Source organism: Lampris incognitus, chromosome 7, assembly GCF_029633865.1.
Source record: "Lampris incognitus isolate fLamInc1 chromosome 7, fLamInc1.hap2, whole genome shotgun sequence".
Classification (NCBI taxonomy): Eukaryota; Metazoa; Chordata; class Actinopteri; order Lampriformes; family Lampridae; genus Lampris; species Lampris incognitus.
Window position 1 is genome coordinate 24,264,723 of NC_079217.1, and position 14,405 is coordinate 24,279,127.

Genomic DNA, 14,405 nt, shown 5'->3' on the forward strand with positions numbered 1-14,405 from the left:
TTCCCCCTTATTAACTGCGCCATTGCCTGATCTCCTGGTCAGCCAGTAAACAGGATATGAAGGCAAGTACAACACAGCTGGGGCCCAGGCTCACTTCCACTGCAAAAGGCCAATCCACCCCTTTTCCACTGTCCTTCATAAACCTAACTGAAATGTAAAAGGATGATGCACGCAGGGTGTCATTTCAACAGAACAAGTCATAAAATCATTAGTTTTGGACATTAACAAAATTTTATTTAAATGTTATACATAAAACTTTAGTTTGTTCCTTTTTTTTAATTTAGCTAAACAAATATTCATATATTGTGTATCTTATAAAAAGAAAACATTTGAAACATTTTAAATATTAATATTCTTATTTACAAATCGAAACAGTACAAGAAATAATAATAACAATGACATTATCAATCATAGAAATGTTATAAAACATAAAATTTTCCATTTGAAAATCTGCAAGCGGAGAGTCCCAGAATGTTAGCAAGGATAGAAAGTAGCTATGTGGAGCTGCTCTACATTCAAATAAGAACAAGAGGTGTGTTCAACCAATCAGATGCTTGGTTATACATGTAATCTGAGTCACTTCCTTTTCACATCACAGTCCTCACACAAGACCTATTTTCGGATAGTTTGAACTACAGTGATAACCCACTGAAAATTGAAATATTGCTGGTTGAAGGCACCTCAAGTTCGACAAGGTCACTGTTCTATAAAGGGACAGGGTCGTGGAGAGAAGGCGCATGTTGTGTTTGTTTGTGTGTGTGCGTGTGTGTGTGTGTGCATATGTACCGTCTATGTCTGCTTGGTTTTGAATTCTATGTGCATCTCCTACTGTGTATACAAACTAAAACGTGATGAATTGGCAGGGAAGGAAAGTCCATAGCACACATGGATAGAGTCTCTACAACCAACACAAATGCACAATGTAGCTAACAGTCCAGTAGCCTGGCCTCTAGAGAATGAAAATTCAACAGAACTACAGACTACTACAACCACAGTCTACACACTTTCGCCTTTGTTTTCTCTACACTTTCCATAACTCATAGTTTCACTCCCCCATTGCTCACCACAGCTGCTAAAAAATGGCAGTCAACAATGAGCAGAGGATCTACCTTGGAGCTCAAGTTGAAATATAGAAATATCCATGTTTTTGTTGAAAAAAACAAAAAAACAAAACAAAACTCACTGGCACAAAAAAGTCTGCAGTGAGTCTACTGGCAACTCAGTAGGCGCTGTGCCGTTCCGTTCCTGGTTGTCTTGTGTGAGGAATCTGGGTTGGGACAAAAGAGAGAACCAAGCACTGAAATTAACTGAGAATTAAAACCAGTGGTTTGCATTTTGATGAAAAAGTGCAAGCCAAGTCATTGGATGGTAAAGAAAAGTGTCTAATGTGCATGAACAGGTGGCAAGACCAGAAACATGACAGTGCGCATGTTCAATAGAGAGTATGATATGACATACCGGTCTTAGAAACAGTGGAGAGAGAGCTGTTAGAGACAGAAGAGCTACCCGAGGCTAAAACACTTTTTTGCAGCTGTGATCAGAGAGAAACATGGTTGGAAAAGAAGAAAAGAGAGTGACAAAATGATGACAGAAGCAGACATTCATGAAAAGGCAGAATGCATCAAAAAACAATGCAGATGAAATGACGTCGCTCACAAGGGAAAGCTCATAAATATTGGAAAGAAACTAATGAAAAAAATCTGCACTCAAGGGAAAGTTGATCTTATCACATTCGACTAATTTATAGTCATAAAATCTAATTAAACTTGTTTCCAGTGTACTTCCATTCATTTCAGCTATGAAGGCAGATTGCTCCACCAGTATAAAGAAACCTGAAAAATTCCAGATTCAGACAGGACTTTGAGACTTAACAAAATGGGATATGTCTTCATGTGTGGCATACATTTTTTCTGCAGTGAGGACATTTTGCTCACTTAGTTGGTCAGTCCATAGTCCCACCTGTTCATTCATGATGCCTGACAGTTCGGTCAGCATGTCCCTGTAGTGTGCCCTCATCTCCTCCTGGTACTCCAGCTGGTCTTCCTTGATAAGGCGCTCGTTCACATCTAGAGCATGCCCACAGGCTTCAGCAAACTGCCTGTAAGGATAAAATGACTGTTTTACTGACTGTAAAATGTCAAGTGAATTTTTTTTGCCATGGTATTGACTATGAGTACTGTGGGTGACAAGCTTGGTTGTCTTCTTCATCCTTTGTTTACCCAGGAAAGACTTAGAAACATCCTGCTTAAGCATTCGTGACCACTTGAAATGACTGTCACCCTCCCCCCCCTACTCCCCAATTGTACATGGCCAATTACCCTATTTTCCAAGCCATCCCGGTCACTGCTCCACCCCCACTGCCGATCCGGGGAGGGCTGCAGACTACCACATCTCCTCTGATACATGTGGAGTCGCCAGTTTCTTCTTTTCACCTGACCGTGAGGAGTTTCGCCAGGAGGACGTAGCACATATCACGCTATTCCCCCCAGTTCCCCCTCCTCCCTGAACAGGTGCCCCGACTGACCAGAGCAGGTGCCAATGCAACAACCAGGACATATACCCATATCCGGCTTCCCACCCGCAGACACGGCCAATTGTGTCTGTAGGGACACCCGACCAAGCCGGAGGTAACACGGGGATTCGAACCAGTGACCCCCGTGTTGGTAGGCAACGGAATAGACCACTACAATACCCGGACACCCCGACATGACTATCATTTAAATGGTGGGCACAAAATACAGCAGATGTTACTGAATTATAATGTTCGCTGCAGACAAAACCTACCTGAAAATCTCTTTTAGCAGTTTGACCTGGTTATCTGGGTATTTTTTGGCATTCTTCTCCTCCAAAAAGGCTCGGGCATAGGCCATTGGGCCCGCATTCACCTGGAGGGGGAACACCAGCATAGACACAAACATGTATATACATATGTGAATGTGTATTTTTTGTGCATGCATGTGTGTTACGTGTTGAGCTATGGATTTTTTCATCACAGACACATAGTATACACTAGATGAGGTAATTAACAACTTCTATAAAATATTGACTAATGTGGTATTGAGCTGTTATTTGTTTCGCCTTGTGTTTTTAAACAACACAGGCTGTAGAGTCTGTATGTGAGCAAGCTGCCCGGCCACTACGCAAGAAAAAGTGGCACGTGGATACAGCCGCAGTGTAATCAGTAAGTTTGGGAGAAATAACCAATCGTATTGTTAATATTAATACTCATCCCACATCTTTTGTTACTAGAAAATCAAGCAGTTATGAATGATCCAGTTGTAAATTCACAGGATGTTAAATATCATGTTAGGCCAACGGTATCGTTGATGGTAGCAAGTGCTGGTTGACAACACTGCTGCAATAGTGGCTCACTAGTCAGCAACGTCGTCCATTCGTCAGTCTGTTTGACTTGTTAAGTGACAACCGATTTTTATGCATGTGGTTAGCCTGGCATGCGCTGAAATTATTAAATCTATTGGAACAGTTAATATGTAAACCCATTCGGCCGTGCTGATATGCAAAGCCTGTGTATTGTTTAAAGGATCTGATTCATTCCCACGTGGTAATAATGGAAATGGTCATGTTAGGTGCAGGAAAATAACTTTTTAGTTTCTGGTGACCTTTCCACTGCTGTCGACAATCCATTATCTGCATACCGACTAAGGTCTGTCACTGGTCTGCTTAACGTCAATAGTCTCAAACGGCCCATGTCAAATCTTTTTGTAATACACGTGTGAATAAGTTAAATCATTGTAAATCACATTTTGGTGGCCTTACGCATATGAAATAGGTAGCCATTGTACAGAAAACGGCTTGTGTTCTATTGTAACAGGTGTCTGAAATTCAGATTTGACCAGAAATGTAAAGCGCTTTGAGTGGCTGTTGCAGCTAGAAAAGCGTTATATAAAATGCAACTTGATTGAGTGACTGATTCATCTACTGGAGCCGCACCTTGACACTGACGCTGCCCTGCAGTTTAAGCTGCAGCCGGATCATGTCCACCTCCTCCATGTTACACAGCTGGTTGAGCTCAGACACCTTGCGGGACATCTCGTCTATGGCCACCTCAATAGGGTTCATTTCGGTGCTTTGCTGCTCCACCACCTGGATGCGTTTCTTCAGGTAAGGGAAACTGGAACTCGCTGGAAAGAGATACAAGAAAAATGTTACTCAGTCCATTCTCCTTGTCACCTACCAGTCTGAAATAAGGCACAGTATTGCCAATCAGACAGACATATTAGAGAGAGAATTTGTGTTTATTGAGCCACGTTGTCCTTAAATGTCTGTTGTTTAGACATAGAAAGAAATTCTCACTGGTCAGTATGGTGCGTCTCTTGCACTGCTCCTCAACATCCCCGTGCTTCTTCCCGGACAGGGTGAACGGCGTCTCGAACACAAAGCGGTTGATGTTGTGATGTCTCTCAAAATCCGTCCGTTTCTCCTGTTGCTCCTTCTCATCAAAGTAGGGCACCACATATGTCACCTGAATGTAGGCGAATTTGGGGTCCAGGTCTTTAGGGTTCACCTGTGGCAGAAAGAAAGGAAAAGAGGATAGTCAGTTGCAGGTTTTGTTGATGTGATGTCTGATGATGTATCACCATCAGTCACACTTTAACATGCAATACAATCCACGCCTGTAACTAATAATACCAATAAAATAGTTTGGCTTTAAGGTGAATAAATACGAATTGAAAAACAAAATCATATCAGTGGGTGTTATGAATTAAACAAATCACGATTTTTTTCAATTACCTTGTTGGAGTCCTGGATCATCTTGACATTGTCAGCTCCAAACTTGTCTGAGTAGAGTTTGAGTAACCTCTGGGAGATTTCCGACAGCCCTGTCAACTTTGGCTCCTTATAGATGAACTCCTTACTCTCCTCTTCTTCAAAGAAACCCTACCATTAAACACACACACACACACACACACACACACACACACACACACACACACACACACACACACACACACACACACAAAAGATTAGAAAGTTTTGTGCATGTAAAGAGTGTGTAAGTGTTTGTGTTTCTTTGCACGTGTATGGGGCTATCTGTAAAGGATGTGTATATGTGTAATGCAGATTTAATATTTGGATTAGGTTCATTTTACTGTGCGCTTCACTTGACTGCCTCCATTTTATCAAGGGTACGTGTTGAGCTAGATTCATATTGCCCCCTAGTGGTTGGTTTGGCCATAGGTTGCAAGACAAATGGGCTAAATATTAAAATTGTCATTTTGTTAGAACACGTAGGGGTTGACAGAATGTCAATGTTATTTTTGGATGCAGATCAAATGCTGTTTTCACAGCACCATGGGAGTGAGCGGTCAAAGGGGAACGAGGTTTATCTGACTACGTTTGCCTGTACGCGTCGGTCCACTTAGGCTATTTGACACCAATCCTGTGGAATGGGTTGTGGGTTACAGATTTAGATCTTTAGGGAGAACAAAAATAGGTCACTGGAGATTATAGGGGGTGTACATACATACATACATATATATAAATATATAGATATATATTAATATGCATACAAAATAGATGGCAGCAAACTGGAGAAGAACCCCTGAAAGGGTTAGGGCATCAGTTGTTAATAACGGTGGCAGGAGAAGAGAGGTAAAAGTGGTTAGAGAGAAATATGGAAAAACAGAAAAGACAGGTGAAAAAAACTTACCGCAATCTTGACATAGAAAATAAAAAAAGAAGAAAAGATCAGAGAGAGAAATTAAAGTAACTGTTTCATTAAAGGGAGGACCAGACCTCCTTATTCTTTTCAAACTACTGTGGGCAATATATGTTTTTACTTTACTTTTCATTACTGGGTAGATTTGTTTCTTACTTTCTCCTTTACTCCTTTCTTGACCAGTCTCATTCACTACGGGTCTCTCTAATCCTCTAACAGTCTCATTATCCCTTTATTAACAAATTCCAGATCCAAGGTCTTAAAAGCTAAGCCCCAACCACACAGTACTACTTTATAGTTGATGTGAGCCATTCTGGATTACACTAGCTCACCATTAGTATGCTGTTAACCTAGCCACATTGTTCTTACCATAAACCAGACTAAAAATATATCTTCACGTTACAAAATACACAGACTAGTCAGGCACCAAAGCTGGGTTTCTCTGACTAGCCCATAGGGGCTTCTATCTGCCAGCTTTAGCATTTTGCAGTGAATGTTGCCCATCTATAGTACTGATAGACTATTGTATATAATTTATCTGGGAGATGTGTGCATATGTGTGCATATGTGTGTGTGTGTGTGTGTGTGTGCTAATGAGCTTGTGCAAGTGAGTTTTCTGCTGCTGCAACAGTGGCTGCCCCTCACCTGTCCATAGAAGGCCACGCGATAGTAGCGACCAAAGAGCCGCTTTTCTGAATTTACCACCTCTGTCACCTTCAAATAGGAACGGTGGATGTCGTAGTACAATTCAGACAGCCTCTGTAGGACACACACACACACACACACACACACACCATGTTTAACCATGTCTTTCATGTAACCTCCCCCCCAACACACATTTACTGAGAGTATGAAAGAGAACAGTTACCTTGAAATCTCTCCTTTTTTCATAAACAGCAATAACAGGCTTGTTGATGTCGGCAATGAGCTCGTGTCGCTCTGATTTCCAAAGGTAGTCCACACAAAGCTCCAGCTGCTCCACTAAGGTGTCCTACAAGGTACAGGGAGGCCAGCAAGTATCTCAGACACCATGTCGGATACATCCCAATCCCCATTAGTGCAATACCCTAAACATAATGCTCAATTATGACCTTGGCCAAACATATTCATGTTTTCCTTCTTTTTTTGCCACACCGAAAGTGGTTATAGGAATATTTCATGGTGCTACTAGAGTACAAACACACCAACACACAGTGACACACCACAAAATGACACCACAAGAATTACATTAAAAAACCTGAAGGAGATGCTAGTGTCTGTGATAAGCCAAACACTACGGCATACAATGCAGGTGCAAAAATCTGCAGGCACACAGTGTGATAATGAAAAAAGATAAAAGTATAATAATACGAGCAGCGTCATACGTGATAGAAGGGTAAAAGTGCAAAGCGAGACATGTTCATTGCACGGACGGCTGCAGGATAAGTGCTGCTACAAAAACGAGTCAATGACGCCATTATTGCTGAAATGTTTACCTGAGGGTAAAAGGGAAAAATGTCCTTTGGCAGAGTGAGAAGTGTCTGAAATGAATTTCTGACCCTTAGATCTGATTTGGCTTGCATAAATGGAGGCCAGAGATGGGAAGGAACAGCCAATTTACCTTCAAGACAATTCCATTTCTTCTCTCAAATCACTGCCTTTCTTTCAAAGTTGTACCACCATACCAAACAGGAATGGGAAAAGCTAAAATTCAATGGTGGCATGATAAAAAGTAAGAGTTGACCCCAGGTTTTTTCCAGTTGCCCAAGGACGTACAGCCTCTAATGGGCCTTGCTGAAAATGGCATCTGTGTTTCATTTCCAGTTGTGGAAAAAAAAGTGCCAAGAAACTTAAAAAAAAATGACTAGTTCAATAGAATGGCCATATATTTTAGCAGCGGCCTCAGTTCCCACTTGTGCCTCTGAGAATCAGTCACCATTTCTCACGTCTTACTCACATTCAGCTAGAGGTTTATGACTGCACAAGCCAACAAGGTTCTACTCAATGTGAGGATTCATCATCATGTCTTATCAGACCTACTAATGTAGTTTCATCTGCAAACATCTCCAGACTGATGGAGTTGGAATAAGAAATGCAGTCACTTGTATACAGAGAAAATATAAAGGGGTGAAAGAATGGACCCTTGAGGAGCCCCTTCCCCATTGATCAAAATAATCTAAAATTCCCTGACATGCGGCCTTATAGACACCCAGATTCAGCAATTTGTCATAATATAGCTTATCAGGCACAATGACGTTAAATACTAAGCAAGAGTAAATGACGAGAACATCGGCATTAGAGCAAGTACAGTAAGATGGTCTAAAACATAACATGAAGTCACTCAAAAAGCAACATCAACAGATTGCTTACTCATAGGCAAATTTGAGGTTATGGATTAGATAAGAATAAAGCAACAAGATGTTCAAAAACCTCCATTATGATAGAGGTTAAGGCAATAGACCCATAATTGCTTAGTCCTGTCACATTCTGTTTGTTTTGGGGGGGGTGAGAGATAGGAATTATTACTGTTCATATAAAACAAGCAGGAACCTTAGCTTGTGCAGGAGACAAACTATTAGTGAGAAGAGGAGAATGCTGCCTGGTACATGATATTAAAATGGACCCAGGACCTGCTGCGTTCCCAGGGTTTAGTTTCCAAAGTAAATTCATTACTTGATACTCTTAAATAACAACAGAGGGGAGACGAGGGTTTGTCCAGCTGTGTGAGGGACCTTTGTGGGTTCAGCCTATTAAAGCAGCGGTAAAACTCGCTTAGTTTGTCAGAAGCCTTTTATAATTAAGCCATTTATGGTATTTTGTTGAAGCCTCTTCCAAACACCTCTACTATCACATGAACTTAGTTTACTCTCCAAACTATTCCTATTCCTTAACTTGAGCTTTCAAAATCCCCCTCTGTATATTCATGCTTTGCAGCTTTAGAAAGGTCTATCTAATCACTTTTTATTTATTTTGTTTTTCTGGACCCCCCCCCCCTTTTTTTTCTTCTTCCAATTGTACTTGGCCAATTACCCCACTCTTCCGAGCCGTCCCGGGACATAGCACGTGGGAGGATCATGATATTCCCCCAAGTCCCCCGGACAGGCGCCCTGACCAACCAGAGGAGGTGTTAGTGCAGTGACCAGGACACATCCCCCCATCTGGCTCCCACCCACAGACATGGCCAATCATGTCTGTAGGGACGCCCGACCAAGCCGGAGGTAACACGGGGATTCGAACTGGCAATCCCCATGTTGGTAAGCAATGGAATAGACCGCTACGCTACCTGCCTGCCCAGACTTTTACCACTTGAATCAAATCACGTACTCTCTAAGTAACAGATATAGTACGCATGAGTGACATCATATTCAACCGTGTCACAGGTCTTTATGAGTCTTTAACCTTTGGCAGACCTGGAAAATCATATTATGATCAGATTTGCCAAGTGGCGCTCTTTCACTAATGCTTGGTAAACCCCTGAAACAGAGCTACAACACTGATCCAGTTGTTCATCTCTTCAGAAAACATCTTGTGATAAAAAATAGCGATGGATAGACAATATTTCAGCTATCATTCAGTGCTGTCAGAGATTTTTCCTCAGCATTTTGCTCAGGACAAAGGTGTATGCTGTACCTCAGTATATGGTGTGTCCTGTGTACCAGTATCTTCCTTCATGGCTCCCTCCTCCTTGACGTTTGGAGTGATGCACATAAAGGCTGCCCAGCCCATGGAGAAGGATGCTGAGGTTTTATACAGGGGGTGATAAGCAGGCATTTTAGAAGGTATCCGCTTTCATGCATGCACTTTAAACATCACTTTTGTGTATGCTTGTATGTCCAACTCCAACATGTCCAACATGCACACACTCACTCGAGCATCTTACAATACACACAAACGTTTTTTTAAAACAAAAAATACACAACCATTTTTATATTCAAACATACATGCAGTATGTTTGAATATAAAACGTGAAAACCCAAGCAAAAGTAACAGATTCAAATGTGTGTTTGAAAGCATATCCAGTGACAGTGAGCATTATGCCCAGTGTGACTTATTTACCAGTGAGAGAGGACTGAAATCAAACAGCACCTTGCACAGTCACAGTGATAAAGCATAACCATATAAAATCTATCTTAAAAGACTAGAAAAATAGTCCTCGTCCAATGTTGCCGTATGCCTAGAATAATATGGAGACGGGAAAATCATTAATTATTTGGAGCGCGGTGAGGTGTCACAGCCTGATGCCCCCTTTCGTCCAGACTATACTTACCCCTTGTCACCATCACCTACAATCTCATTTTAGGAGGTTTAAATGCAGGTAGTACCTCTTCTTGGACAGCATCCCTCGCCAAAAGCTCACGAGGCCCTACCTTTGTGCCCCTCTCCCCACCGACCAACCCACATCCCCCCTCCCAGCAGGCCCCAGGCGGCCACACTCACTGTCTTGATCTCGGGAGGTAGTTAGTAAGGAGCTACAGTTAAAGACAGGGCTTTCCTCTGGGGACACACGGGACATCCTGGCCTTGTCAGCTCTCCAGTAGCCTGTTTGGTAGGAGGAGGAGGAGGAGGAGGAGGAGGAGGAGGTTTATACAGATCACATCCACTAACCTAACTACTGCAGGGCAATGCAGTTGACAGGCTAGCCAAACAGCTGAGCTACAGGCATGCTGGCCATTTCAACACACAGGCAGGGTGCAAGCATGCTGCAAGATGCGGACTACATTACATCTGTAGATTTAGATGTAGACTTAATATGCCACATATAGATAGTACATATTATGCTCTGTTCTAAATCATGAAGCACGCACACGCATGCAAGCAAGCAAACTTGGAGATGGAGGACCATGTAACATAGTTTATGAACATTGGTTTCTTTCTCTTCTCTATGTCAGGATAGAGAATGGTACTTCAACTAACAGACAGCTCATAAGACCAATATTTCTAACAGATCGCAGGATGAGATTTCATGTCCATTCATCATGTGCTCCTCCCCAGCAGGCTTGTTCCAGCCTGAGCACAGAACACTGCTGCGCTCCACCACACAAACACATGTGCACACTGAGAAAGACGTGTGATGCACATTGAAATCAAAACAAAGTATTCATGTTTCAAACATGCACATGTTTTCAACGCCCACAAAAGTAGAATAATACAAGGAAGACCAAATAACTTGGCCTGAGACAGTAATGAACAAGTTAGAAGAGAGAGAGGTTGGTAAATGATGGAAGATGCTGGGCACCATTGCAATCAGACTTTTGGCTGGTTAGAAGTTTGACATGTCTACATAGAAGTGTGTGAAATCCACAGCAACTCTACAGCACAGCATATACACATGCAAGTGCAAACATATGTGCACGTACGCGCACACACACACACACACACACACACACACACACACACACACACACACACACACACACAGGCACACACAAGTGCATGCCAAGTAGCCACACAGTATTGAATTAAAAGCAACAGTGTGTTTGTGCTCACCTCTCCTCTTCAGTGACTCAGCAATCAGGGCTGAGATGTGAATGTAGCACATAGCAGCCTGAGGGACAGAGAGTGTAATTCTTACCACAAATCCAAATTACTATCGTCACTTGTGCCTCTGAGAATCAATCACCATTTCTCCTGTCTTACTCACATTCAGCTGGAGGTTTATGACTGCACAAGCCAACAAGGTTCTACTCAATGTGAGGATTCATCATCATGTCTTATCAGACCTACTAATCTAGTTTCATCTGCAAACATCTCCAGACTGATGGAGTTGGAATAAGAAATGCAGTCACTTGTATACAGAGAAAATATAAAGGGGTGAAAGAATGGACCCTTGAGGAGTCCCTTTCCCATTGATCAAAATAATCTAAAATTCCCTGACATGCGGCCTTATAGACACCCAGATTCAGCAATTTGTCATAATATAGCTTATCAGGCACAATAACGTTAAGTACTAAGCAAGAGTAAATGATGAGAGCATCGGCATTAGAGCAAGTACAGTAAGATGGCCTAAAACATAACGTGAAGTCACTGAAAAAGCAACATCAACAGATTGCTTACTCATAGGCAAATTTGAGGTTATGGATTAGATAAGAATAAAGCAACAACACCGTCTTCTCAAAACCATGTCCGACACTTTCTCATCCCAAACCCAGAATTTATATAAGCAGTACTGTGCCCCTCTGATATGGGTTGTGTTTGTAATACCTCAGAGAGGTCTCCGTTGCGGACGTGGACCTTGGCCATGCTCTCCAACCAGGTGCGTCGAAGCTCAGGGGTGCTTGCATAGGAGTTGGCGAGGCTGTATTGCAGGTCCACCAGCATCTCAGGGTCCTTCTCATGCTCTTTCATCTGGGCTGTGGCCATCAGAACAGTCCTGATCCGCTTAGTCAGGTCCTTCACCTCTGCTGGGAATGGAGTGTTCTGGAGGAGGGTGGAAAAATAAGATTAGCAAATACGTAGAGCCAAAATTTAATTACAAAATTGTTAGTATATATACAGACATACACAATGTGAAATGAAACACAAGTATATACTGCATAAGGCAATTATCATGAACTATACTCTTATATGGCACATATAAACATTGGTTTGTGCCATAACATGCAGACAGTTGCAGACACTGTGAGAGTTCCTCTGTTCTACCTTGAGCGGTGCATCTCCGTTGGCAAAGTTATTGATGATGGCCAAGGACTGCTGAAACCGTGAGCCTCCGATGCCAGCATCCGCTATCAGCTGGCTCACTGCCTTAATCACCTAGAGAAGGGAGGAAAAGGCTTTGAATGAGAGCATTACACCTGGTCAGTTGTCGCTCCCTGTATCCACAGTTCATACAGAACACTAACTACAGGGTTATAACACAAGCTTTAATTTCAGCCAAACCCTAGATCATCTCACATCTCTAATTAGTTCCTCCATCTATGGCTGAGGGTGTGCCATTTGGTTACATTAACTGATATTGCTCAGTTGGAGGGAAAATCTGCACAAACATGGGCTTTGATTGCACATGGTTACAGACAGCTGGGTAGCAGCTCACAGCACTCTAACATTGTTTCACCCCCGGCCATCCACTTAGAGTGAGACAAACACAGGTACACTACCGTTCAAAAGTTTGGGATCACCCAAACAATTTTGTGTTTTCCATGAAAAGTCACACTTATTCACCACCATATGTTGTGAAATGAATAGAAAATAGAGTCAAGACATTGACAAGGTTAGAAATAATGATTTGTATTTGAAATAAGATTTTTTTTACATCAAACTTTGCTTTCGTCAAAGAATCCTGCATTTGCAGCAATTACAGCATTGCAGACCTTTGGCATTCTAGCTGTTAATTTGTTGAGGTAATCTGGAGAAATTGCACCCCACGCTTCCAGAAGCAGCTCCCACAAGTTGGATTGGTTGGATGGGCACTTCTTGCGTACCATACGGTCAAGCTGCTCCCACAACAGCTCAATGGGGTTCAGATCTGGTGACTGCGCTGGCCACTCCATTACCGATAGAATACCAGCTGCCTGCTTCTGCTCTAAATAGTTCTTGCACAATTTGGAGGTGTGTTTAGGGTCATTGTCCTGTTGTAGGATTAAATTGGCTCCAATCAAGCGCTGTCCACTGGGTATGGCATGGCGTTGCAAAATGGAGTGATAGCCTTCCTTATTCAGAATCCCTTTTACCCTGTACAAATCTCCCACCTTACCAGCACCAAAGCAACCCCAGACCATCACATTACCTCCACCATGCTTAACAGATGGCGTCAGGCATTCTTCCAGCATCTTTTCATTTGTTCTGCGTCTCACAAACGTTCTTCTTTGTGATCCAAACACCTCAAACTTGGATTCATCCGTCCACAACACTTTTTTCCAGTCTTCCTCTGTCCAATGTCTGTGTTCTTTTGCCCATCTTAATCTTTTTCTTTTATTGGTCAGTCTCAGATATGGCTTTTTCTTTGCCACTCTGCCCTGAAGCCCAGAATCCCGCAGCCGCCTCTTCACTGTAGATGTTGACACTGGTGTTTTGCGGGTACTATTTAATGAAGATGCCAGTTGGGGACCTGTGAGGCGTCTGTTTCTCAAACTAGAGATTCTAATGTACTTATCTTCTTGCTCAGTTGTGCAACGCGGCCTCCCACTTCTTTTTCTACTCTGGTTAGAGCCTGTTTGTGCTGTCCTCTGAAGGGAGTAGTACACACCGGTGTAGGAAATCTTCAATTTCTTAGCAATTTCTCGCATGGAATAGCCTTCATTTCTAAGAACAAGAATAGACTGTCGAGTTTCAGATGAAAGTTCTCTTTTTCTGGCCATTTTGAGCGTTTAATTGACCCCACAAATGTGATGCTCCAGAAACTCAATCTGCTCAAAGGAAGGTCAGTTTTGTAGCTTCTGTAACGAGCTAAACTGTTTTCAGATGTGTGAACATGATTGCACAAGGGTTTTCTAATCATCAATTAGCCTTCTGAGCTAATGAGCAAACACATTGTACCATTAGAACACTGGAGTGATAGTTGCTTGAAATGGGCCTCTATACACCTATGTAGATATTGCACCAAAAACCAGACATTTGCAGCTAGAATAGTCATTTACCACATTAGCAATGTATAGAGTGTATTTCTTTAAAGTTAAGACTAGTTTAAAGTTATCTTCATTGAAAAGTACAGTGCTTTTCCTTCAAAAATATGGACATTTAAATGTGATCCCAAACTTTTGAACGGTAGTGTATATACATTCATGCAGTCACAGAAGCATACACCGCTGTG

The 14,405-nt window shown here is 42.2% G+C and overlaps 1 protein-coding gene across 1 annotated transcript in view; it reads right to left on the reverse strand.

Annotated features, from left to right (window-relative positions):
- Nucleotides 1-222: 222 nt before the first annotated feature.
- dock10 (dedicator of cytokinesis 10) overlaps nt 223-14,405 on the reverse strand; it is a 96,102-nt gene continuing 81,919 nt past the window's right edge. Inside the window, exons 44-57 of the mRNA XM_056283537.1 lie at nt 12,299-12,409; nt 11,861-12,076; nt 11,147-11,204; nt 10,097-10,198; nt 9,290-9,396; nt 6,549-6,671; nt 6,326-6,439; nt 4,753-4,899; nt 4,315-4,525; nt 3,952-4,142; nt 2,785-2,885; nt 1,960-2,098; nt 1,459-1,531; nt 223-1,267 (exon numbers count right to left, since the gene is read on the reverse strand). Coding sequence (XP_056139512.1) covers nt 1,209-1,267; nt 1,459-1,531; nt 1,960-2,098; nt 2,785-2,885; nt 3,952-4,142; nt 4,315-4,525; nt 4,753-4,899; nt 6,326-6,439; nt 6,549-6,671; nt 9,290-9,396; nt 10,097-10,198; nt 11,147-11,204; nt 11,861-12,076; nt 12,299-12,409 — 1,752 coding nt within the window. The 3' untranslated portion in view covers nt 223-1,208. The remainder of the gene's footprint in view (nt 1,268-1,458; nt 1,532-1,959; nt 2,099-2,784; nt 2,886-3,951; nt 4,143-4,314; nt 4,526-4,752; nt 4,900-6,325; nt 6,440-6,548; nt 6,672-9,289; nt 9,397-10,096; nt 10,199-11,146; nt 11,205-11,860; nt 12,077-12,298; nt 12,410-14,405) is intronic.